At 42.2% G+C, this 26,395-nt stretch overlaps 1 protein-coding gene across 15 annotated transcripts in view; it reads right to left on the bottom strand.

Moving 5' to 3' along the window:
• The window catches only part of klhl29 (kelch like family member 29), a 286,208-nt gene that overhangs the window by 86,518 nt on the left and 173,295 nt on the right, over nucleotides 1-26,395 (bottom strand). For all 15 annotated transcript variants that reach the window (XM_076873712.1, XM_004542181.3, XM_004542178.2 and 12 more), the window contains 3 exons: nucleotides 11,240-11,378; nucleotides 4,007-4,203; nucleotides 1,842-1,954 (listed from right to left, as the gene is read on the bottom strand). In XM_076873712.1, the coding sequence (XP_076729827.1) occupies nucleotides 1,842-1,954; nucleotides 4,007-4,203; nucleotides 11,240-11,378 (449 nt within the window). The remainder of the gene's footprint in view (nucleotides 1-1,841; nucleotides 1,955-4,006; nucleotides 4,204-11,239; nucleotides 11,379-26,395) is intronic.

Raw genomic sequence — 26,395 nt, forward strand, 5'->3', positions numbered from 1 at the left:
GCTCGTTCTCACTCACGACGCGTAACACACGCTCCGGCCGTGTATTCCAGCCCTAACCCTAACCTTATCCCTAATCTTAACCACCACCTTAATCATGTTAGATAGTGTTTTCCAAAGAGATTAAAGTAACGTACATGTGTAGATTAATTTCAAAAGCTTCTCGTGTTTCCTAATTTTTCCAAACTCGTAATATGGTGTGTGGCCGGAAGCTTAATATACTGACGATTTGTCACCTAGCATAAATTGTTACGCTTTGGGAGTGAGCACGTGTTGCTGATCCATCTCCTGTTCGCTGAAGCCTTACCAGAAATGATCTCAGTGAGAGGATGGCTGTCAAAAAGCCATTCTTAATGAAGGGAAACATTTTTGGTTCAATTTATTGTTAATATGTACAGAGGAGGTCATGAGAGAGATACAACGGTGAGTGTCTGCAGCCATGTGTAAAACACGGCGGAGGCTCTGTCATGGTTTGGGGCTGTTAAAATGAATGCATGAACGAAAACAGGGAAGTGCTGTCAGGTTTTGATCTAATATTCAGTATCATCTGGAAAGCTTTTGATTGGCAGTAACTTTATTTTTCAGCGTGACAATCACACCAAACACTCTGTCAGTGCAGTAAAAGCATAGCTGGATAGAAAAGCACACAACAGCACACTATCAGTCATGGATTGGCCTCCCCGGAGCCCGGACCTGAACTTTACTGAAGCAGTGCGGGATCATCCTGACAGAGAACAGAACAAACATCCAGCCAACATCCAAAGAAGAGCTTTGAATGTCCATCAAGAAGCCTGGAGAACTATTCCTGAAGACCGCTTAAAGAAATGACAAGAAAGCCCAGCTAAGGCAGTTCAAAGACATCTGCACAGTAAATCTTGAAAGAGAATGGAAAGTACATTTCATTTGATTTTGCATCATCGTGGTTTCATTATGTACTTATTTTCTTTCACTGACAACAGTAACATTTGTTTGCTGCTTTTACCTGATTTCAGGCTTTTCTCGACTGTGTGATTCACATAAAAACAGAAACGTAAAAAACAAGATAATGAGTGGACATTTTTATTCTCCTATATGCTGTATAAAAATACTAAGACATATAAAACAGGCTAATTTTGAGCTCTTTGTAGTAAATAGGTGTTGATTTCAGATTTACAGTGGACTTTTCTGTGACCAGCCCGGACGCCTCACATCAAAGGCAGAACATAATGTATTAATTTTTTCTGATCTGTGGAGAGAGACGTTTTTCCTACCGAGTAACGCTCGACACAAAAAAGTATTTTTCCAACACTTTCTGATGCTGAGCTTTGATGCCCTTATTTTCCACGCTATTTTGTGTGATTCATGCTGGTTGGAAACTATAAGAAAACAGAGCTCTCTGTATTTCTCTTCCATTAAGTTATCTAAAAGCTGCTCGGTAATAAGTGTACTGTTGGGTGATTCAGTAGGGTACGTGGAGCTTCTCATCCCATGAGGTAAAAACGGTTAACTCCAGAGAAGCATTTTAATGCAAGCAGTGAATTAACAGGGCCATTTGATATTTGCTAGCTTGAAAAAAAGGAAGACAAAAACATATAATTCAATAAGCTTTGTGTATGCTTTACATGTGAGACTTTAATAGGAATCTAGTAACTACAGACTTAATTTAGTGTAGAAGAAAGTGCAATTTTCCCCATTGCATTGTTGAGTCTGACAAAAAAGATGCTTAGGCAAAACAAGTTTTTTTCCTTTTTCCTCGAGCTGATCACTGATTTAGGTGTTTCATTTTCTCCCAGATGCAAACCGCCGTGTGTAACTTTGCTCCACAGCAATCAAAGAATCCAGAAAGACGAAGAGCCTCGACCTACCTCTGGGAAATTCTGCAGGGCGAACGCTTTGGCCATGTTGTGGAGCTCGGTGCAGCTCATGGCCTCGGCCATAGCCAGCACTCCCAGACAGTTAGCGGCAGTCAGCTGTTTCTCTGGAGTCAATGTAAAGCAGGTCAGAGAGAGAAAGAGAGACAGGGAGATAGACAAAGAGAAGAGGTTAGAAACAAAAACGAGAAGAAAACAAAAGACAGACGCAGATTGATTAAGACAGCCAGTGGGGAGGGGGGGAGAAAAACAAAACACCATTCAGTCATCTATAAAAAGACTGCAGACGTACAAAGCTGCAAAGACAGAGAAAGCAGCTGCAGGTAGCACAGAGCCATAGCCTGGGCTTTGTATCTGCCTGAGACTGAGGGAGAACAAGTATAATAACTCAAAACAGCTCCGGGGACAAACAACGAGGGGAATCGATCGCTCACAGCCCAGGCATGAGGTGGTGGATGGCAGGGAGCGGGATTTGGGATTAGCTGAGCCACTTTAAAGAAGTCCTGTCAGATCTCAGGATCTACTACACACATGCACACACACACATACACAGCCTGGAATATATGAAACTACCCTCAGGGCCAGGCCAGCGGGGAGAAGGCTTATACTGCCGCCTGTGATCTTTTGCAGGGCGGGGTTTGGGGGGTGGAGAGCACGGGCGGCATTTTAGGTGATGTGTCTCCAAATGTAGTTTTCTAACAAGTGTCACCATTTATCACAAGAGAGGGAAATGCCCCCGGTCTTGTAGTGAACGTACGCACGGATGCGGGCACAAACGGTTGAGTGGCCGCTGAAAGGCGCCCGATTAAACAACAGCCATCAAAGCGAAGCAAAGCCAGGCCTTTTATCGCTAAAGACAGAGCCTGAGAGTGTCTCCTAAACAAATATCAGCCAATAAAAAAGCCACCCAACATCTGGTAAATAACAGGTGAGCAAAAGCCAAACTAAAAAAAAAGCAGGTTTGGGCTGCATCAAAGCTAGACTCTGTCTGAAAGTATATTTCACAGCAGATGATCATCTGAACAACCCTTTAAAAAAGAAATCATTTTTTCCAATACTACACACTCGGGTTGTAAAAAGGTGAGCATGTTTTGTTCATTTACTTTTTGATTTTCCAATCATAAAACAAAAAAAGCTGGGATTTCTCACAAGGCGCACGATGAATGACTTTGTTTTGTATTTGTTGGAGAGAGAAGACGTGTGAAGCGTAAGTAGGTCGGAGAAGATGTCTGCCGTTCCTCCTCGGTATATTTGTTGCAAACTTCAATAATTTCTCACGCGGTATCAATTCCTCTTTGCTCAAGGAGACACGGTCGTGCTCGTTACTTCTCAAGCGCTGAAATGTCATGAATCTTGTCGAGGAAGAACGGATTGACGCCTCGCTGGCGATGAAGTCTACAAATGGCTTCTGTGTTTTTCCCATTTTTAACCCTCCCCCCCCTCCCAAATTGAGAAAAACAAATCAATACCGGCGCTTGCTGCTCCTCTTACAATTTTCCCCTCCTTTCCTGCTGCTGACCTTTTTGCTAACATGCACTTCCCCCGTGTTACCGATACCCAAAACTATTTATTAAATGGAATGCAAAACTCGACCTTTGCGGCTTTTTTGGCTGGCCGACCCACTAAAATATGGAACATGCCATTTGCTTTTCATGCAGACCCCTCCCCCCATCCTTTGGGTTCCACCCCCAACAGGCCCACTCCCCTTCTATCCACCTCTTTCCATACCTTGTCTAAGTATCAATCTGTTTGGCTGTTTTTCGATTCCATCGCAGCTCAGACCAGAGGATTTGACATTTAAGTGACAATTGTTCCCTGACCTTTTTATAAATCTGCCCCCGTGCTTGATCCTGCTCTCTGGGACGAGATCAGAGGCACCGTGCCCGGCTGAGAGTGAATTCTAACACGGCTGCGAGCTTTGGAAACATGACAAAAATGGGAGAGCGGTGTGCCAGGGCCGGGGAGGAAATGTAGGTGCTGCATGAGGACTTCTGTGCACAGCGATGAAGCATGACCGTATATGAAAACACCCAGGGCCGTATGGTCGCGGCAGGCATATCTGATGTAATAAGCTGCTGATATAAGCAGATAACACTCGTGTAAACACATACACCCCTCCCCACCCATCCCCGCCGCTCTTCCCCCTGAGCTACGCCTACCTAGAAAGGAGACACAGACTTTACAGAAGGTGTTGAACTGGAACTTGTTGGCAGCTTCCAGCAACGTCTTGGCATTGGCCGAGTCGATGACCAGCGACCCCGTGTAGACAAACTCGAGCAGCAGCTCCAGCACGTCGGCGCTGATGTTGCTCATGTTCAGCTCCAGCATCTCCCTGCTCCTCGTCTCTCCCGACGACCTGATCAACCAATCACGGTAGAGAGAGGCGAGTTAGGCGCATTCTGAGAGGAAACTTGGGGATAAAAAAACCCCCAAAAACAGTAAGAAAAGAAATTGAAAAATAAAAGAGAGGGACAAGAATACACGTATGCTACACACAACACCTAAAACACACCTGGGAAAGTACGAGAGTGGGGAGAAAAATAAGAGAATCGTTACACAATAAGATAACAACGTAAAAGTGGAAAAAAGAGACAGAAACAGAACTTTGGATGGTTTCTACTTTACTATGGGGCAAGCGGATTTACAGCTAGAGCGCTGCATCTGAAACAAAACGTCCTCACTGCACAAAGATTAGGCAAAACAAATGAAAAAAAAAGTTATTGCTTTGTTTCAAGAGGCATGCTTTTTGAACGTGTGGTTTCATGTATGCATAGTCTTGGAGGGCAAACATGCATACATGGCAGGGCACGTGTGAGCTGTGAGAGAGTGAAAAATGGAGAGAGATGGTGTTACACACGGACATAATGGAATGGGAAAGTCAGCTGGTTAAAGCGTGAGTGCACAGTTTACGAGTCACGCCGCTGCCGCAGAGAGCGCGCGGCTGCCTGCGTGTGTGCGCGCGCGCCGGTCATCGAAGCGGCGCGTCTACTCCGACTGACGTTGCAGGTGCTGGGCGAGAGCTTAGATGGACAAATTAAATAGAATATGATATCCCTTTGTAATGCAGTGCTGGAGAGAAAGAGAGAGGGGGAACAACGAGGGCCGTTTTGGGAACTGGGCCACGTTGTGACTTCATCGGGATCAAATGGCCGAGATTAGTTCGCATGCAGGATCCCCTCGGGGAGGTATGAGAGCATTAAATAACACCTCACCACCCATGTTTAATGTCCCATGTGAAACAATAATCCACTCAAGGGCAAAATAAATGGAATCAAAGCCCCGCAGAATGCATGCCCCCACTGCTGTGTCTCGCTCCCAGCGGATATGGACATCAACAATATGAAAAGTAGCCAGCATTAAGATGGATGGAGGCTGTTTGCTTCTGCCAGTCATGGTAGCGCTGTGATAACGCTCTGTCTGCTTCTGTGTCTGTCTGATCCCTTTTTTCCCCCTCCACCTTCTTCTTCCTCTCCTTTTTTTGTGTGTGTAGAAGTCAGTTGGTTGGATTAGAAATCATGACAAACAGTCAGCGTTTAGTGAGACAGAGACAGCAAAAACAAACTACACGAGACAGATAGAATGGATGGAGTGGAGATGAGAGATTGGAAGGGTGGAGGGGGGGAGGGTGGGTGCGATGGTGGGGAAGCAGAAAAAAAATAAAAAAAGAAGGAAAGGGAGGCAGGGTGAGACGGTTCTTCCACAGGGGAGCCAGCAGCCATCCTTCTGAGGGGGAGAGTTTGGGTTGTTCCATGACTGTGCCTTGCTCTTTTAAATAAGAGATATCCCCGCCCACCCCCGGAAAAAAAATAAATAAATACACCGTCACACCTAAACAGAGCCTCTGTCCCCGGCGTAATAATCACCAGTAGCCTGTGGTGTATGAACTGAGACATTAGTTGTCATTTTCAAGCGCACTCAGGAGGTGAAAGGTGGGGGTGGGGTGGGGGTGGGAGAAGGACATCCAAATAAAAGAAAAGACAATGGCATTTGTCCCTGGATGGACATTGGCTGGAAAAACCAAGGCAGTTACTCGTTTTCCTCCTGCAAAGCAAAAAGCCACATAGTGTTATTCCCCCCCCCCGCGTTTTTTTTTTCCTGCACAAAGCCCTGCAGTTGGAGGAGGGGGCGGGTGGGGGGCAGGTAGTAAGACGGAAAGATGGGAAAGGGGAGGGTTGTTCAGGGTTAAAGTGATGGTGAGGCGGGAAGAAAGAGAGGGGTGGGAAAGAGCTAAAAATAAAAGAAGAGCATGCTCATCAACCTGGTCAATTAGTGCAATAGGAACCAGCTCGAGTGGCAGTTTGTTTTTGTCTGAGCACTTATGTTATGGAAATGACTTTTCCGGGAGCTTCTTAAAAAGAGGTGGATATTTATGCCGCGTTTGATTGCAGACTTGAATTTGAATAGTGAGAGAGGAAGGGAGGCAGGGAGGACAGGAGAGACAGAAGAGGAGAGACGGGGCAAGAAAAGGTGGGGAAGGAAGGAGGGGGGAGATGGGCGCGCGCACGCAGACACACACTCCGGCAAAGAAATTTGTTTATGAAAAATGTAGCACTTATTCAAGAGGAAGTTAAAAAAAAAACGGCGGAGAGTGTCAAAATGGTGGTGAGCAGAGGCGGAGAGGCGGGAGGGAAACAGGAAAACACACACACACACGTGCTAGCACACACAATTTCTAATACATCTTTCAGCCTAAAAAAAACCCATTTACAAGGAACACATTTAGCTTGTTCTTACAAGATCATTTATTCTGTGGGAGTATATGCACTACCAAGACATGTTAACACAGAAGCTTACTCAGAACCACAACCTAAAGTGTCTTGGCTAAAAATGGCCCGTATTTACGTGTTGTCACAACATAAATCAGGACTAAAATTGTAAAAATAAACAGAACGCCGTGGCTGTGTCGGCGTTGGGACTGCTGGTTTTTCCGGTATGGATTATAAGGGCGCTGCATCCATAACACTTGGAAGGAACAAGTCATATATGTGTTAGATCGTCTGAAGGACAAAAAGGACACGGTGACAGGTGGAGAGTATGAAAGCTGACACGTGCATCCAAGTGTGAACAAAGGGGCCATCAACTCGAGAAAAAAAACACACACACAAACCTAAATGTAGACACCAGATTGACAGGACTCTTGGTATAAAAAAAACTTGACTTGAAGATGACAAAAAGAATCTCTGACAGTGCCACTATGGCAGACCTTAAGATTACATTTACAATTTTATAAAATTTTTGGCATAAAGACTTCAGCAGGGTCTCACCGTTTTTAAAACATCTCAATTTCACGATTTCACTTTCCATTTCGAGAAGTTAGAATTAGTCAGAATTAAATCTATAATTTGGACAGTGCTGAAAACTCACAAACGTACACACTATAAAAGATAATGTAGCTTCCAGGTCCGAAAAATGAAGCCAACGTCTGAGCGACTCAAACCTGCAGTCTTTTCAAAGGCCACCAGGGGGCGATCGGTGTGGTTGAAAAGACACTTCCAGTCCAATAGAGGTCAACGAGAAAACATCCCTCGAACTTGACTTCTATAAAGACTTTTGTGGTGTGTTTATGGACTCAGTCTCTCAATTTAGCCATTGTGAATAAACCGTTAAGTCCATTTTGTAAATTTGGGTCATTCTAAGTGTCAGAAACGAGATTTGACGACACGTCAGCCAATGAGTGTGCACCTGCACAGTCAGCTCCACCCGCTGGTCTTAAAAAGATGGAGTAGGCTCATCTCAAAGCTTTAAAAAGGGCACGTCACTGTACCCATGTCCATCTTTCATACTGTCAGTGGTCACAAAGTAACAATTATTCCAAGAATGTCAGACTCAAAAGACTCCATTGTTGTACATTTTTCATTGGAACTACTTTCTGCCAAGAGAAAAAAAAGAAGTAGGTCCAATAAAAACTGCTGACATGCTCTCTGAATTATTTGAATGAACATAAGGTGAAAAAGCCTGAATGCAATCGTGTGTGTTTAATTTGGTTTTCAGTTACACATGTCACCTAAAAAGAAAGCAACATTAAAAAGTAACGATTTATCGAATCAATACCCAAAACACAAAAACAAAACAAAGCCTTTACTCGCGTAGATGCCGTACGAAATTGTTAAAGAAACAAAACAAAAATGGGGTATTACAGTAACCTGTCTCCCCGTCTGACTGAATGGTGCTGCAGAGGGCTAAACCGTGCACACCGAGCTGCAGAGTTCACACAGCGTCCACACAGTAATGGGCTTTAAAATAACCCCCTACCATCACAGTCAGAGTGCTCTGAGTGGCACAAAAAACCTCATGGGTCAACACTGACAGAAGAAGAGCGGGGAAGCAGATGGCACCAAAACATGTATCAGGGCTGATTCTGGAGCTTTTTTTATTATTTATTTTTTTATTTTTAACATTAGTGTGGTGCTGGGATACAGTGGCCATAAATTAAATGCCTGCGAGCACGCTTATTGGAAAATCCCGTGGGGTAAAATGGAATTACTAGAGATGATCTGCCTCCTCGCTAGGTGCATTGGCCCTTTAAAAGAGTAATGTAATGGGTTTTTGGAAGGGGCAAGCGTGTGCTCACACTTCCAAGCGGCATTACATCCTCCAGGTAAGGTGGGGTGGGGACGGGAGGCTGATTTGCTCGGGTGAGGGTGGGCAGTGGAGCAGCACGCTGCAAAGAGGAAATAAAGACATTTTAGGATTCTGCTGAAAAGAGAATTTGAAATGAAGACTAATCAGTGTATTTGTAGTCCACTTAGGTGGATAATGTGTGGTTTTCTTTTTTTTGTGACATTTTCAGCACCGTTTCAAATTGCTGCGGAGCCTGCAAACCACGCTGCTAAATACTGACACGGTGCCAAGAGACGCTTTAATTTCGTAAATAAGTCATTGGGTTGGTGTCTGTGCGTGCGTGTGTGTGGGTGGGTGGGCCAAAAAAAAAAGTGTGATGTGCACTCCCTCACCCTACAGTATTACATCTCTACTAGTCTGACTAATACAGCGTGCCTGGATATTATGTCCTTGAATCCTACGCATGCACACACACACACACACGTGATAAAACTTCAGCAGCACGCTTTATGTCAAGTCCATTTGAGTACGTACGGATTCACAATTTCAAACACACCCATACACAAAGGTGGTTTATGAGAGGAGGCAGGAATCTGAGCCGTAGTGAATGAGTTGGGCGAGGAAGGCTGGGGTACACGGCATCAAAGAAGCCTCTCTCTCTCTCTCCCATCTTCGTTTGACCTCATAAAGACGTGGACAGTACCGAGCCACGTGCGGCATCAGCGTAATCCCGGCCCCGGTGAAAGAAAGTGACCTGAGCGACACATGGGAGGCCGTAACTCGATGACAGACGGGCCTTTGGCTCTCTTTGCTCTTCTCTGTCCGAGCTTGCGTCACTTGCTGCGAACGCCTCAAAGCCAAGTATCAAAAAAAAACAAAATCTCTATGTTCTTTAGACGCTTTTCATTCTCTTGTTTGTGCTCCCTTTCTCTCCCCTTCCTGTCAACTTCTCGCTGCCTGCCGATTCGCATTTCCATAAAACCAAGGTGCCACGTGTCTTATAAAATCAAAGACGGTCTCGGCGAAGCTGCGGCGTCATGTTCACGTAGCGCTGCTGATCATGACTTCATTACATCAAAGCAAAGACGTCTTCCAAAATTAACAATTAGTGTAACAAATTCATTAGATATTCTTCAGTCTCAAGTCAAATGAGAGAATTTCTATTTTAGACATTATCTCATGAAAAATGACAGTGTTATGACAATAAATCAAAGTAGTTTTACAATTAATTAACCAATTAATGAGAACTTACTCTATTAAACTGTCAAATTAAAAAAGAAAAATCAGACAAAGCAGGCAGCAGCAGGCATAAAGATGAGCTTGATGAAATTCAGCCTGCTCCTCTGGGAGCCCTGGGTGTCTTTCAGGGCCCCTGTCTTAGTGCATAAATGATCTGGCTACGTCCCAGATAAGAGCCACCGACGAGACAATCTGATAGACAGGTTGACCAGCATGGGGGCTTCAGTTCTATCCAAAGTCACTCCGGTCTCTCAGGAAGCTTCTCTGCTATTGTCAAGGTCAAAGGCAGACTGTGTCTGTATTTTATTCATGGGATGTGTGGCTGTCATGGAGATGAGTGGTGCTGGCGCAGACGTGGCTCTGTTGCTTTTCTACCTCTGGTCTCTCTCTGGTCTTCCTCGCTCCATCCTCATTCAGGAGGAACAAGTGTATCGGTGGTGAGCAAGGAGGCCGCGGCAGCAGATAAGCAGCTTCTGTGCTCTCTGATGGCCTCGCTGTGGAGGCAGCATGACTGCGGGGCAAAATGGCAAACCTCTCTAAGGCTTTCTAGCTATCGCTCGCTACCGCTTGTCTTTGTTGAGCGCTTCATCCCTAGCCATGCGAGCAAGAACACACACTCAAACACACACACACTCAAAAACAACATCAAGGTGGCAAAGTAACTTTGGGTCCAGGGGACTCTCAATTATGCCGAAAGCACCTGCAAGGATGTGAAGTAAGGAGGAGGACATTAGGGATTCATGGTATTACCTCTCCAGGAAAACAATGCAGATGCTCGTGCTATCAAACTTTACACAGTCATACTACATGCATGCGCAAACACATACAGAGAGATTAAAGCGGTCTGCACCTGACGCACACTCACACCGACGACACACATGCACAAGTATGCTGAGCGGCGAAATGAAAACACGCCCGTGAAGCCGGAATCAAAAACAAAAAAAGTATGCAGAATGAAGGGCGTAACACTGGGGGAATACTTGGATCAAAATCAAATGAATACATTAGTGAAGGATGGTGTTAACCTGTGAAAGTGGTGGTCTTAGATGTGCTTTTTGTCTCGTCCTTTATGACTCTGAAATGTCTTTTATATCACTCTAACCAAGGTGTATTAGCATATGAAAAGGCATAGTAGCATGGGAGGCAACAATCCCTCTGCTCACAGTGCGGCCACCCAACGTGGAGTTTTGTTTCTGTTTTGGCCCTTTGGTGAGTTTTAAAACATTCCCAGTCATGGAACATTTTCACTGCTCGTTAAAATGGAAATGTGGTTAAATTGCCCTACATGGGGAGGAAAGGTAATGACGAGTGTGTGTGTGTGTGTGTGTGTTTGTGGGGGGGGGGGGGGGGGGGGGGGGACTTTGTTTTTTCCCTCCACTTTCAGATACATTCATTTGAGTGGGAAGAGGAAGGAATGGCTGCTGGCCCTGTGCTAGGAACCAAAGTCTTCACACACCTGCAAGAGAGAGAGGGGAAGGGAAAAAAAGCGACACAAATGCGCCCTATGAAAAAAAAAAAACAGATTGGATCAACAGCTGGTGGGAAAAGGGGGGAAAGGTGGAAGGTAAGGGGGTGGGGAAGCGAAGGCAAACCTTTTCACCAGGTCCTTGAAATACAAGCTGCAGGAAGCTAGAACATTTTGGTGGACTTCAAACTCTTTGCCTTCAACAATAATTTTCAGGTCTGTAAACTCTTTCGCTCTGCGCTGTTGGTTCAACTCCTTCAACATCTCTGTAGAACAAGAAAAAGAAACAGACAATGCCACATTTGGGTTTAGAGTTTTTCTTTTCTCTCTCATTTTCGAACATACATGTGCAGAAAAAAACAGCAACGCAACAGGAAAGCAAAAACGAAACAAACGCTGAAAAGTGCAGATTGTAGAACACGACACTTGCCGGTCAGTCTTAAGAAACAATGTTCATTAAAATGACAGAGAAGTAAAGATTTGTACAAACGTTTCAGCAGAATCAAAGCAAAGTACGGCTCTAAAAACAGGAAGCAGAACAGGGAGCTCACATATTGGATAGTGTACCAAGGAATGTGCATGCTCGTGGATAACAGAGCTAGCAATGAGATCAGAAACACGGATCATTATGAGGAAACACTTGCTTGACTGTGTTTGACTTTGGCAAATTTACACTGCAGCTCAAGAACTTCAATGGAGAGAGGCCGAAAAGCTTCTAACAGAGGCTGAAAACAGAAACACTGTCAGTGCATTAAATCATACTGAAATAAAAATTCTTTGGCTTCTCGCTAATGTCCTAGTCAGACCTTCAAATGCTGCTCATTGAGAGAACAGCTGCTTATCCCCAAATCCCCCAAAACGCCCTTCTCTCACACAACGTCCAAGGAAAAGAAAAGAAATGCACCCGCCCACCCGAACCCATGCTTGTCTTCATCTCTGGAAAGAAACACTAGGAAAAAAAAACCCACTGAGGAAACATGCGTGGAGCAAACCGTTGTGCTGTTAAAGGCCGCTGTACAGTGTGAGTTGTGGTGTAGCAGCGCCTCGTTTAAGCCTGGCCTTACTGTAGCGTTGGGTCGGAGGCGCTCGTTTCTCTGCATCTTAATGAGGCACCATGAGGGGTTGCTGAGAGTAAAAATCAGCGGGAGGCTAGCAACTTATTCTACAGCTTTAGGAGGGATAACCAACACCGCTGCGTTGTTAATCTCCTATCGAGAACGCCACTAAAAAGAGAACACTGAGAGCCAAACAGGCACCATAATGTGGAACATCATGATTATGGGTGGGTTGAGGAGTAGGGGGGAGACGAGAGAGCCGCCCTCTATACTGTCGCCTTAGCAATAACAGAGCCTGTGAGGCATAGTAAACACTTGTTTGGTACAAAGCACAGTCTGCTACATCCTCCGTTAAGAGTGAGAGATATACAATGATTTAGATGAAGAAAGGAGATAAATTCTCCTCGTTCTCGGAGCCAATCTGCACACGCTACCTTTGCAAACAAAGCAATCTGAACAATGGAAATGGTGAGTCACCTGTCAATCACGACATGTGTAACAAGCCCAAGAAGCGCGTGTTTATGAACAAACATGTGCTCAACGCAGCTGCGCAGCTGAGAGATGTGGGACAACGATCAGACTTATGATCGTACCGGTGACACACAAGATGAAATAAGAGTTCTTCTTCTTCTTTCGTTTTTCCCGAAAGAGGTCTGTGTTCACGCCTCAAAGCTGGGATTTAATTAACCTGGAATGACACTCGCCCCTCTCTTTGGCTAGAATATCTACTCATTTAGCTCCCTCCATTCTGAATTAATTTGGTAGCTGAAATTATACAGTATAAAGACACATGACAAATAAGGTGCAATTCAAAAGCGTGCTTTGGTAAAAATCCTTTCTCTCCGAGCGGCGCATCCTTCAGAGTTATCGCATCAAGGAATTAATGGCCAGAAAGGGAATGACCAAGTTATTAAACTTGCTGAATACTAAATGGGGGAAGAAATAATGAGATGCAATTTTTTTGGACAATGCGTCTGGATGCACAGCTGCACGGTTAGAGCGAGCCATACACACCCGCACGTAAACACAAAGGCTGCCATTTGCCTTGTCTTTCATCCATCTCTCTCCACTCTCCACATTCCACTCCACTGCTGCTTGTCAGTCGGCCAGCTATCTTATTACTGTGTGGGCATGGGCTGTGAATAGCGAATATACAGTAGTTTGCAGTTTGCATTAGTGAATTTCCAGCGACCGATATGGCTCTCACCTCTAATCAGCCGAACCACATACCATCCAGAATAGAGAAAGTGAGAGGGGGAAACGGAGAAGTCCACTTGTCAGGAAACAATGGCCGCCTCCCCCTGAGCCATGCAGATACACCTGAATGCCTGATGGAAAAGCTAATTATGGTGTCTTTAGGGTGGACTGGTGAGCGCCCTCGAAACAACTCATCACCACCGGGGACCATGAAACTGCACATGGCGTCCCCATTCTCAGCTTTGGCTTGGAGTGTGGTGAGGCAGAGCCACTCTCAATGGAGCCACGGTATCTTTGAATCACCAGACGTCTCAATACTCTTTAGGACTGTCAAGCTCTGTAAGACAGGGTGGCACCAGATGGGTGAAAAGGTGGTTTGAAGAAAGAGGTATAACGCGCCATAATTCCCGAGCGCAGCGATCACGTGTCCCGGCCCCTAAGTAATTCACTGTAACAACAGTACTCTTCACCGGGGTTCGTGATTGGCAGACGCACCGTGTTGGGGGTATGAACGGTGCCAACTCTGCTGTTCAGCCTAGTAACTCTACTGTCGAATATCTCCGCGCTGTGGCCAATGGGGTTCACGGGTGTGATTTCCAGTAACCTATCAGCATGCACCGCTATAACGTGTAGTAAACCACCAACCGGGCTGCCAATAGGCAGTTGTTAGGGGGCAACTCAGCACACCATTGGTTGCTGAACTTGGAGCCATTTTGGGGTCCTACATGTATTGTACATGCACCTTGCAGACCCACCATTTTGTGTTTAAACAAAAATATATTTCTTCAGAAGCATCTTCTTGCATTATTTTCTGTTTGTTTTGAGTAGCCTGTCGGCTCCTTGAGCTTCTGCTTGCAATTACCTAAAAACTCAACGGCAAAACTGAACATGTACCTCAGTAAAACGGCACAAAGTGGGGCAGCCATTGTGTGTTTTTCACAGAAACTGCCTTGTATTTATTTCTCCTGCCAAGAAAAAAAATCGATAAAATGGTTTCAAATTTTGAAATTTAACTCACAGTTATTTACGCCTTTTTATAAAAAATCAGAGTGGATCAAATATTCCAGCGTTCGGCTCTTACAAATATTATTTTGTATTATTATGATGCATTATTTTTGATGGCTAAGAAAGCCAGCGATGTACCGACAAAGTGGGACGAAAAGAGTAACGATGAAACAATTTTTCCTTGGGGGAAAAAAGACAACAACATTGAAAAGCCAGTTTCCCAAAAAGGGTGAAATACAATATTTACAATTTTTTACCTACTAAGTAATAATTCGTGATATCAATGCTGTAAGTAAACATTCAATCGTTCACACATATCTTTCCATTGATTCAGATTCTTGGAGCGTAGCGGAACAGACACTGATGTGTTCATTCTGACCTTTTTGTTCTTTTTTTTTAAACTTTCAACAATCAATTCCCACCAACACTCGCAGCTTAATTACCCAGAACAAACCATGCTAGCAGATCAATAACTCAATGTACAACCCTGCCATAATCATCATCTTTAGCCTTTGCATTTTTTTTTTTAACTAGAGGCAGTGCGTCATCATTTTCCTTTGCTAAAATAAATGACTTTTTATCTCCAACATGACCACAAGATAAAGCTTCTTTTAGCACCGTGTAATGACAAAAACTTACAAATTGTGGGAACCAATAAATTCATTTAATTTTAAACACTGCTGCTGTTTTTAATGCATTTTGAAGAATTCCAAAAACTATTTTGATAAACCAACCGCATTAAAAATAACCAACATAAATAATGTAACCAATATAAAATTAAAGAATTTATATCAAAGTGCTTTCAAGGTAGAAACATAATTTAATGACTACCTTTTGGGGAAAAATATTAAATCGGTTATAGTGACAAATAACTGCAAAAAAATCTATTTAACCTCCATAAGAATTTTAAATCAAAACTGATTTGCAGGATAAAGTAAAGCAACACACACACACACACACAAAGGACTGAAGTAGATTGGACTGAGGAAGTCTGATCAAAATGGGCTTCCTTGTACAAAAGCCTTTTGATAAGTAGGGATGTTTGAGAAATTTCATTTCAAAGAGAGACACACAGCAGAATAAGAACAGTGGGCCAAGTACACGGTTCATAAGCACACAAAGAAGCTCTTTCCAAGCAAAAAGCTTTCACAGTTTTTGGCTCCATCAAAAATGTCTCACCATCGAAGAGAACAGAATCCCTGCAACCCTCCAATAAACACAACGACAGTGTCAGGGGGAATTAAGAAACGGGGTAATTAAGAATGAAAAGGAAAGCGAATAAACGATCTGATATTAATTGTGTGTTCATGGATTGGTGCGTTTTTGTGACATACTCCAAACCACTGCAGTGCAACATGAAATATTTAGGGGAGAAATAAAAGCTGTTTTCCTCTCTGACTTTGACAGAGTAAACACTTTTCAGTCTTTGTGACTGCACAAATTAAATACACCTACACACAACATTTAAAGGTAGAGTGATGGTCAAAAGTTCACTGTCAGCACAAATTGTTGGGCGATGTTATAATCTCTGTATTGTAAGTTTTAGGACCCGAGTACAAAAGCCAAAAAGATTCACTGTTTGTAAGAACATTTTCTTAGACTGATATATATTTTTTCCCTTCGTGGAGCCAAAGCTTGCTCATTTAAATTTTGGTTATATATAATTTAAAAAATGTAAACATACATCAAATTTTTCATGTTGTTGTTGATTTTTTTTAAGAAAAAGCATCAGCCTGTGTTAATTTAAGCAAAACTAAGAGAAAATGTAAGTAAATATTAGGATGTAAAATAAATTAGAATCTGTATTAAATTCAATCTTCATGTTCAAATATTACATTTTTACAATATTATATTTCAAATACATTTTTCCTTCTTAAAAAAGTCAACAAAGGTCTTTCTTTCAATAACTGCTGCTAGCTAATATATCATGTTCATTGGATATTAATATGGTCCAACAATCAATTTGGTTATAAAAAATAAAATGTATTCTCAAAAAATATTTTTTTTAAATCTAGGAAAACTGCTTTACACTTTAGGAAATACATATTTTTGTGATAAAAAGTGATAAAGTTTGTCTAAATTTATTAAATCGGTAAAATACAAACATGTAAGTAAATATATCTTCATATATGTTAATTTTAATTAATTAATTAATTTGTTTAAACAAAATGTTTCTGGTTCATTCTCTCGTTTTAAGAACGAACCAGAATAACAGCAATAAAAACAACAAAAGTTCAAAATTTAAAAATGTTTGATTTCAGATTAGTATGTTTAACAGATGGCAAAATATTGTTTTCTTATTTTAAAATTTAATACTTCCAAATTCAAAAATTTGGTATTCCTAGAATATTTTTAAGAAATTTGTTGTGTTAGAAAAAACAAGTAATTTTTTCTAGCACCATCACAAAATAAATAAATACAAAACCTCAGTGGCCTCATTTAGTGTTTAGCAGATACACAACTTCATCACCACCATCATGATACTAAGACACCATCTGCAAACTAAATAGTTATACATAAAAACCATCAAATGTCATGTGTAACCCAATCCAGCTTGGGTCTTTTTCAAAAGCTATTTCTTTAAACAGTCTCTTAAACATACCTCTAACAATCACCGCCACATTCATTTCCAGAGACGTCTCAACTTTTTGCACCTACTCCCAGCAAAGCAGCTCAAGCAAATCTTCAAGACCCCTTGAGTCTCTAGCTGTCCTGATTTCAGCCTGTAGGAGAGCAGTGGCACCATATAGCCTTGGAGAATAGTCCATGATGAGGCCGCTTTGCTATTTCCCTTGCTTGCATCTGGTGAACTGAACTGCTGGAGTCCCAGCACTGCTGCTAGCAGGCTTGGACTGGGCCGGGGGGAGACATCACAGCAGAAAAAAGGAACCTGTACCCCTCAAAGACGCTGCCTGAGCCTTTGTTTCCTTCTACAATAGACAAGCCAAAAAAAGACCTGGAGTAGCATAAAGCTGCTCTGTCCTGCACGTTATATTCTAACCTCCACGTATCCCCTCTGGTCCAATACACAAGTGCAAACAAACAATTGGCACCAGCAGAACTAGGCTGAAGCAAATACAAGTACAGGCTTAGAAGAGGGAGAACATAAACAACAGGCCCTGGAAGCATCCACTGGCCTGTTGTAACAGTGTGACAGGATGTCAGGCTACGCTCTTCTTGTTCTTGGTGTTTGTGAAAACACAAAAAAGTCTCTGGTCCTGGCTGCTGTAGTGGCTTCCTCATTAGCCAGGCGAGGGGGGACAGTAAATGACAAGCGGTCATACCCTGGTTTTTAATAAGGTGCTCTTGTTTGCTGTCCACAGGAGAATCCTGTGGACAGCAAACAAGAGATCATCATCATCATATCCCTTCCTTCCTTCAGGCGTTGCAATATCGGGTCATATCTGCTCTGTTCATGCACACAGATGTGGAAAAAGTTGCCAGTGACACAGCTCTGAAGCCAATAGAATAAATAACACATGAACAGCTACTTTCAAGTCAAACTGGATATAGTTCACAGGAGGTTAACATTTACATTCAGTGCTGCAGTTATGACATTACAATTCAAAGAATCTCCTCCTTGCCTGATGCAGCTACTTCAGCTACAAGAAAAAAAGATTTTATGGGAGGACGGTTTCTGTTCTCCTTGGAGGAAGTAGTTGCCTCAACTGCTGTGAGCTTAAGCCTATTCTTGCTATTTACTTTACTATATGCATAGTAATAGAAAATAGAACCACTGGGAGGTTCTGCTGATATAAACATCAGTTAACAGGGCACACATTTTTAGCAGGAATACTCCTGGTGTTAAAAAAGCAGTCCATCAAATTAGTATCAGAGTGAAAATCGACGAATTTAAGAGTCGATTTTGAAATGGGAGCCCTGACAAGTTTCTCTATTTCACTTTGGTAAATGAGAAGAATAAAGCAAGCAAATCTATCTTCCCCTTTGCAATTAATGAGACTAGAGTGAGCTCGACAACAGATGCACCACAGGATTAACTGGGACATGACTTATGTTCCAAAATAATTCAAAGGAGAGCTGAAATCATTTTAAAAGGAGCAAACAAATCACCTCGTGGTACGCATTTTCATTTCCTACTGAAATAAAACTCAGAGACCCTCTGCAGTATCTGTTCTAAAATTGCAAGAAATCTTGATCCCCACCAAAATCAGGTCTGAAGACCTTGCAGTGGTACAGAGGTAATACTGGCTCTGTCGATACCTGTCAAACAGTCGTGTCAGATAACACGAAGGCCACACAGACTCGAGGAGGAAACAACAACAACAAAGCAGGTGTAATAACTTCAATGCTGGTGTAAAACCATCCAAGATGTACATAGATTTATATTTCTTATCATGTGTGTGTGTGTCATCCCTCTACAGGGATATATCACCAGCAAAATGCTGGGTGATAAGCATTTAAAACATTGGATTAAATCAACTACAATTCAAATACCCTTTTTTACAGTGCGGTGCCAACCTGCTAATGAGGCAGTCCTAACTCTAATAAAGTGCTTTCTTCATACTTTCTTTCTCCAGAAAGCAGCACAGAAATGAAACGCCCACTGAACTATACATGCTTAGAAAAACTCTTTTCACATTTAACCCTTTACAGACGGAAAAATATCACAACATCTGCCACCTGCTTTGTCTTATCGATCCCAGCGTACCATTGGAGATTCAATATTTTAAAAAAGTCTCGACATATAGGATGAGCTGATGACAGCTTAAAAAAAAAGGAGGGCCCAAGTAAGCCTACTAAGGCTTTGGTTTGATTTTTAGCAAGTCTGACGTGCCAACACACGCACAACTCGGAGGCAACGTGCTGCCACGACTTAACTCGTCGCTGAACCTGAAGGACACCAGCTGTGACAGTGTGACGTAGAACCGTGCTCCGCGCCATAAATGTCACATCTCAGCAACATGGACGTCACAGGAAAGCAGGGATTTCTTTGATACTTTCACTCCTCGCTGGTGTGTTTCAAGCAGTCCGAACTGACGGTTCCCGTGTTTCCGACATCACTTGAATGCTGGTTGGTTGATGCGTTCGTTGCTTTACTCAAAATGCCTTATACAACACGAATACTAGTCCATAACGAAGTGAGCGAGGAAAAAAGATGAGCTAATGAGATGTGATGAACAGTGAATTAAGTAATAATTATAAAGTAATTAGCTAAATTAACTGTTCCCATATAGTAGGAGGTGCATGTGCTTTTGTGTTTTCCCTCCGGGAGCAGGCAAAGGTGTGCAGCGGGGATGATTCACAGTTACAGGATTACAAGCTGAATATATTCAGTGTAGAGAAAATTTCTTTCTGTTAAAACTTTCTGCATTGTTCTCTTTTGTTTTGCTCAGCAGATGTATTTACATTTATACTGAGGCACCAGCCAAGCTCTTCCACAACAACAGCCCCTGAATGGACAATTTGGATGGATCAATAGGTTCATAACCCCAGAGGTCTCAGAAGTCACAATTTCCAATACATTTGTCACTTTCCTTTATATTTACACCACAGCTTGATCCTGTAAACTTAAGGCAAGAAAATCCAAAAACTTTTGGGAACAGAGATAATAATTCCTTTAGGAAAATACATGCTTGTAAGCTTAAAGAAAAGCTCACCTTTTATCGCTCAGTCCAAGCTTAAGCCTTGAAATGGTGGCTTGGCTTATTTGTCACAATGCCAAAGAGGCAAAATTCCAACGTGAGGGGCGTTTTGTTGTTTTTTTAAAGCAGCATGTGAAAATGCAAAAGCACGCTGCATCCTACTGTATCACAGATTAGCAAGCATACTGCTTAAGCATTACGGAGGACGTCGTTGTCAAACTCGGCTCGGGGTTGAGTAATTCACCCGCGCCGTAACAGATGACATTGTCATTGTGCAAAACACGCAAAGAGGCCCTCGTGCAGCCTTGCGCATGCAGATGCACGCATGCAGATTTACAGTCGCACAAATACACATCTGCGCACTTGCTCGACTTTAGGCGAGACAAAGTCATGAGAGAATAATCCTAATAAGAATGTTGTGCTTATGAGGAGTTGCTGACTGGTGTAGATAACATACTGTATGCTTAGAGGGGATTTGATTAGAGCTGAGTGGGTGTGCAACACTTCTCCATCTTTCCTTTTAATTAAATTGCTAAGTTATTATTATAGAAATTGCTGCAAGGACCAGGGTCCTATCTAGCCCGAATCATAAACCTTGGTAGGAGAGAAAAAAAAAACAAGGCTTATTGGGTAAAATGAATCATCTGGACACGGCATTTGCATATCGGCATGAATGGAACCTTTCGGGAAGCATCTGTGCAAACCGTGTTGCATTTGTGCTTCACCTTGAGAGGGTTGACTGAGCATCCGAGTCCACCCCCTCCCCAAGTTGTGCACGTGTCACACTTGGTCACATAAATGCAGGTTTCTCTTAGTCACTCCTGCTAGATCGCCAAAGTTCCAAGCACTCACCGAGAATGAGATTTGACCTTAAAGGACATCATGACTCGAACAAATACCAAACTTGTCTTCAGGCCCTAAGTCAGGTAGTCTGTCCACTCTAGTATTTCAACAGCTCAAGTCTGAGTTTTCACCAGAGTGGAACTTTTATCCCCACAGGCAGAAAACATTCAGAATATACCATTTTGTCTTTTAAAAGTCAGTGCAGAGCCACCTAAAACTAAAAAAATACCCCATACATGAACACTCTTTCTCAGTGCAGTTTATTGAGCACTTTAACAGGTAATGATTGAAGGGAGCACAGCCGGTGATTACAGAGGCATTACCAACAAGGTGTGTTGTGTGGAAGTTGAATATGTCAGCGCCATTACAGTGACAATCCAGGGCTGTGTTTGAATTGCCCACTTATTCACTATAGATAGTGCACTGTGTGACGAGTCAGCCCTTTTGCGTATCTGTCTGAAATCTCTTCTGCAAGTTTCATCCAGTATAGCGCACTACAAAATCATCCCATGGCACACCGAGGAATAGCATATAGAAGCTTTACACTGCATCCATGGACCATCATGCATTGCAGTCTGTCTGAGGATAAAATAAGAGGCATCAGATATGGCACTAATGTGATTTTCTTTCCCGATTAGAGTGTCTGGTGAGCGTAACACTCCTCGGTTGTCTAAGCCGTGCGGTGTCTCCTCGGTCCCAGCAGCATGACTACATAAACACAGACATATACTTTTAAATGCAGTCTGGAACAACATTCGAGACACTTGGGTTGCTCAGTATAAACTGTAAATATGAGTGACATGTTGCTTAATAGGTTATTTATGATGTAGCTGCACACAGGCTGTAACAGCAATGGTGCTTTTAGTCAGAGTTACTTTGATGTACTGGAAAGCTTTACAAGGCTAATTCAAAATCAGCTGAAGTGGCATATCTCAATGTTTTTGTAGGTAGACAGGGTTCACCTGAAGCATGTAAATACAGTATGTGTTATCACTCTTTATTTAAATGTTGTAGTTTTAATTACAACATTTGTTTTAGTTAACCACAATAACCTTTGCAACTACAGTGGCATAAATTAACCATCAGTGAAACAGTGGTCAATTCAAACAGAGCCAAGGTGAAGACAAAGGACGGGGACGTTAAACTCATTTCACATCATCGACCACGAACAGAGTACTTTGATCTTAAGTGGGCCGGAGCAGCGAAACTCCCCTAAGTTTTAACTCTACACTCAATCCCTGAGATCCCATAGCATAAGAAAAAGGTGCAATGTCAGCAGTATGTTTTTGTACATGATACAAATAAATGCTGCTGCAATAAATGAAATGACTCTTTGGGCTTAAACTGCAAGAAATAAATATATAAAATTACAGCTCCTTGCCCAGACTGTCCTGTAATTATAAAATGGAACATTTTTGTTAAACTCACAGAAAATCTGCTTTTCATAGAAGCAAAAATTTCAGTAATAAATTCATTTTTAATCTATTGCTTAATTAGTCGTATGTAATGAATGACCATGGGGGAGGTCTTCATCAGCAGGAAAAGCAGGAAAATTCATGAAAATACAGTTTAAAGTCCAAAGCAGCCGACCAGTGGGCCAAACTGGAGTCTATGCCAGGCCGATTCTGCACCATAGACATAAATCTACACTCCGTCTTGTCAAATGCATTCTCAATAATCTAAGAAATAAAATCCCAAAAACCTGATCCTGTTCACCTTGATGCAGCAGTGTGGAAGAAACGTTTCATCACTCAAATGCTTTCTTCAGTCTCTTACTTTATTTTCTTGTATTGCACCTGCGAGATGAATGTAGCATAAAGCAACTCGAGCTCTCTAACAGAGCGACTATAAAAAACTATTTTAGGGGATCTCCCAATATGTCAATGACAAAACCTGAGCTACTCACCTTATTTACACATTTTCAGCCTCGAGATGTAAGCTAACTAAGATTGCGTCGCTCGAGTTGAATGACTGTTGCTGAGGTTTTACCCCAAAGTTCAGCTGCCTTGACAGTAAGGCCTAATAACAGCAATACAAGTGCAAAGTTCTGGATGAAGAACTCCTTCAAAGGCAGCCAATCGGAGCCATTGGGGAAATAAAATAGTATGACTGCACTTTAAATGCTCCCTAGAAGAATAGCTGCGAAGTTGTTTCACGTTTTTCCGAGTACAGATATAGAAGTACAAACGCTATATAAAGTGCAAACTCCACTTAAGCACTCGTTAAAAGTTTAAAGTTCTCCTCCACTGGCCCGACTGCAGCCCGGACCCAGCAGGCTCCACCGGCTGAGCACAGATGCCAGCGTATGCGTGACAGAGTCCCGGCTCGTCTCGCACCTTGCTCTTGTTTATGAGTTTGGCTCGTGGGCCTTCTTTACAAGCTTTGTGCATGGGTGTTACTTTCCTCTTTGGGCTACATTCCTTGCAGGTTGCCTCTGAAACAGCAGGACAGTAAGTATAACCACACAAACACGAGGAAAAAAAAATCCCACGCCACCAGTGCAGCTTAAGATAAATGTCACATCTCCCCCTGAAGACAGAAGATGTGTGTTTACTGGGCAACTTTGTGAAAGTCATAGCAGTCCAAGCAGAAAGGTTAGTGGCGGGGTTAGGTTGTATGTGGGAGTCTTCTCGGCAGGCTGCACGCCTGGGATGAGCCTCTGCAGCCTACAGTGGAGTCAGGCGAGTAATCTTCGCATTTCATCAGATTTTTTTTCTTCCACCCAACCCTCCCCTCGCTGCTTTCTTTCACTCCTCCTTCGCTTTCTGTTTCCACCTCCCTCCTTTCACCTGCTGTCTCTCCGGGGATTGAAAACAAATCTGTGAGGTGACTGGAATGCCCCACAAATTCTGATTGTGTCCAGCATGCTTGAATTCTTACAGTATGTATGGCTGGTGTGCCCTTGTAAAGTTGTAATCTAACTTTAAATCTCTAAAGCAACACTTTAAAAAAAATGGTTTTAATCCTACATTCTAGAAAGTTGCATTGCATAAGACAAAAGTGGCTGTATCTGCGAGCGGGCACACAGACTGCACTGTAGTAGAATAATGATAATAATCGACACTATAACTCAGAGCTGCAGCCTCTGGGAAAAAATAAATAAATAAAAAAAACATTCGGTAGACCTAATAAGGGAATGTCGCGCTGCGGCTTCGGCATCTCACAGTGTTCGATCTTACTGCTAAAGAAGGCTATCAAGCTTACACAGAGCCCCACTAGCCTACAAAGATCCCTTGATTGCAATGCAGGCCATTATCGTTTGTCTAAGACACAGACAAATTATTTATCTTTACATGCTAAGACTGCTGCTAACTCTTTTGAATAATGACTTGGAGAGGGGAGCCATTCTTGCTAATGTCTGGTCTTGTCATTAGTATTTATTAGATGCCCCGCATGCATTATCTAGCCCATTTAAAAGTTTCTGGGTAAGGAAAAAACTTCGACTCCCCGCTCAGATAACGGAGCACACGGTGAACATTAGCAGGCTAATGCTGCTGAACTTCTTCTGGATTCCTTTCCTTTTATTTATTTCTCTTTGCTGAGGTGTTGCAGCGCATCTGCCGCTGTTTCTGGAGTTCGTCCCCGTTGCAATTACGCCTTCTCATTAGAGAGAAACATCCGTTATTGACTAGCTTCCTGGTAACATCTGCTGTGTTTACACTCGGCCTCATTGATAATGTATTACCGCCTATTTGAAGGCTGATGTGCGGGATAACGCATCAGCATTTGACTTTTGCCAATTAATCCCGTCACGTCACGTAAGCCTGCGATACGAGGCGCTTGATATTCAAGCCCATTTGAGGGTGTAACCCTCACTCGGGTTGGCTCTGCTTTACACACAAATTAATGTGCTTCCCCCATAACCAAGGGCAGTGAAAGTTTCAAGCTGGTAAATGGCACTGTTCAAGTTTGAAACCTCTCCTGAATACTCAATGCGTGATGGTACAGCTTAGAGGAACAGAGTGTCACACTTCTTCACAAACCCAGGCAGTGCATGTGCATGTTCTAAAGCCTGAAATGAAGCCTACAAGTACATATGACAAGTTTCCAAACAAGCCTGAAACTGGCCTCCTAATTCTTTCTTAAAAAATAAATTAATAACTATAAATTTGCTGTACAACTGTGAGTGTGTTGTGCCAATGGCTGCCTGGGTTATCTCCCACAATCCTCTCACTGTCCAAATTGTTAGATTAAGTGTTGATTCAGAGCTGCCTGTAGGTTTAAATGAACAGAGTAAATGTCTCTAAGTATTTACAATGAAGTGATTTTTCCAATAACTTGGGGATTTTGAACCTGCGGGGGCTTCACGTGACTTTGACCAAATAACAACAAACAAAAAACCTGAACCAATTATTATAAATTTTACGTGTTCGTTCTTATTGCTTTAAATTCCTCGTTACGTTTTACAATTGAAAAATTGTGTAAATTACACACTGAATTAAAAAAAGAATCAATAACTAAAATATGTGTTGGAACCTGAGCCTCAATAAATCAAATCAAATTTAAACAGCGATGCTTAATAAGGATGAATACACATAAACGCCTTTGAGTCCCTGTAACCATGAACTAAAGTAAAAGGAACTGTTGAAAATAGAGAATTTAACAGCACGTGGATTGATTCGTTTGCTTTCACTACCAGCGTGGCTGGTTTACCAGCATCCTTTACCTGCTGTTGGACTTCAGTCTGAATTTAACTGAAAATTGGCTTTTTAATAAAGGAAAACATTTTTTTTTTGCTATTAAGATTGCTAGTCCTAATATTTCTTATAAAAGTATTCGACTTTTATTTCAATTTATTTGCACAAACGCAGGTAGCACCCAAAGTGGGCTGTAGAGCTTTACAGCAACTCATTCAAAGTCGGCGTGAGCACACTAATAGATTTCTTTCCTCTACTGCACAGTTGCTCAATTTTGATGTTAATAAAACAAACATATTTTTATTTGTTTAATAATTTCATAAATGCAAAGTTAAATATCAAATAATAATAAACAGCCCACTGCAGAGTAGTCATATATGGTAAAGATTTTCATTATTTCCACACGTCATTGATGGTGACAGACTATTTATACTTAAAAAGCTCCATACAAATTATCTTTAGTAAAATAAAGAAAACCACTCATAAAATGTTTTTGTTCGAATATTGCCGACCCCCTACGCTATCCTATCCTTGTTTTGCCTCTTTGGATTTATAGCTAATTAACGGAACAGACGTATACGTGACTACCAACTGTATCTTATTTAAAACAATAGAAAAAAATGTTTCAACAACAATTTTTTATTTTAAGCTTTTCTTTTAGCCATTTATCCATTCTGTTTGGGCTAAGCTTTTTCAGTGTTTAACCATTAATTTACATACATAATGCATACAAATTTGAACAGCTTGTTTATTTACAGGATTCTAACCATTCAACCATTAATTTAAATGGTTGCCTCTCTGCTTGCAAGGACTTTTTTCCTCCAGCACTTTAGTTACATCACGAACTGTACAGAAATGCAAATAATCACAAAACTGTATTCGGATAATTTATTTGTGCTTTTTTCCCCTCTCTGTTGTTGTATTCTTACTTTTAATTACGCAG

The sequence above is a fragment of the Maylandia zebra genome, linkage group LG15, assembly GCF_041146795.1.
Source record: "Maylandia zebra isolate NMK-2024a linkage group LG15, Mzebra_GT3a, whole genome shotgun sequence".
NCBI classification, from domain to species: Eukaryota; Metazoa; Chordata; class Actinopteri; order Cichliformes; family Cichlidae; genus Maylandia; species Maylandia zebra.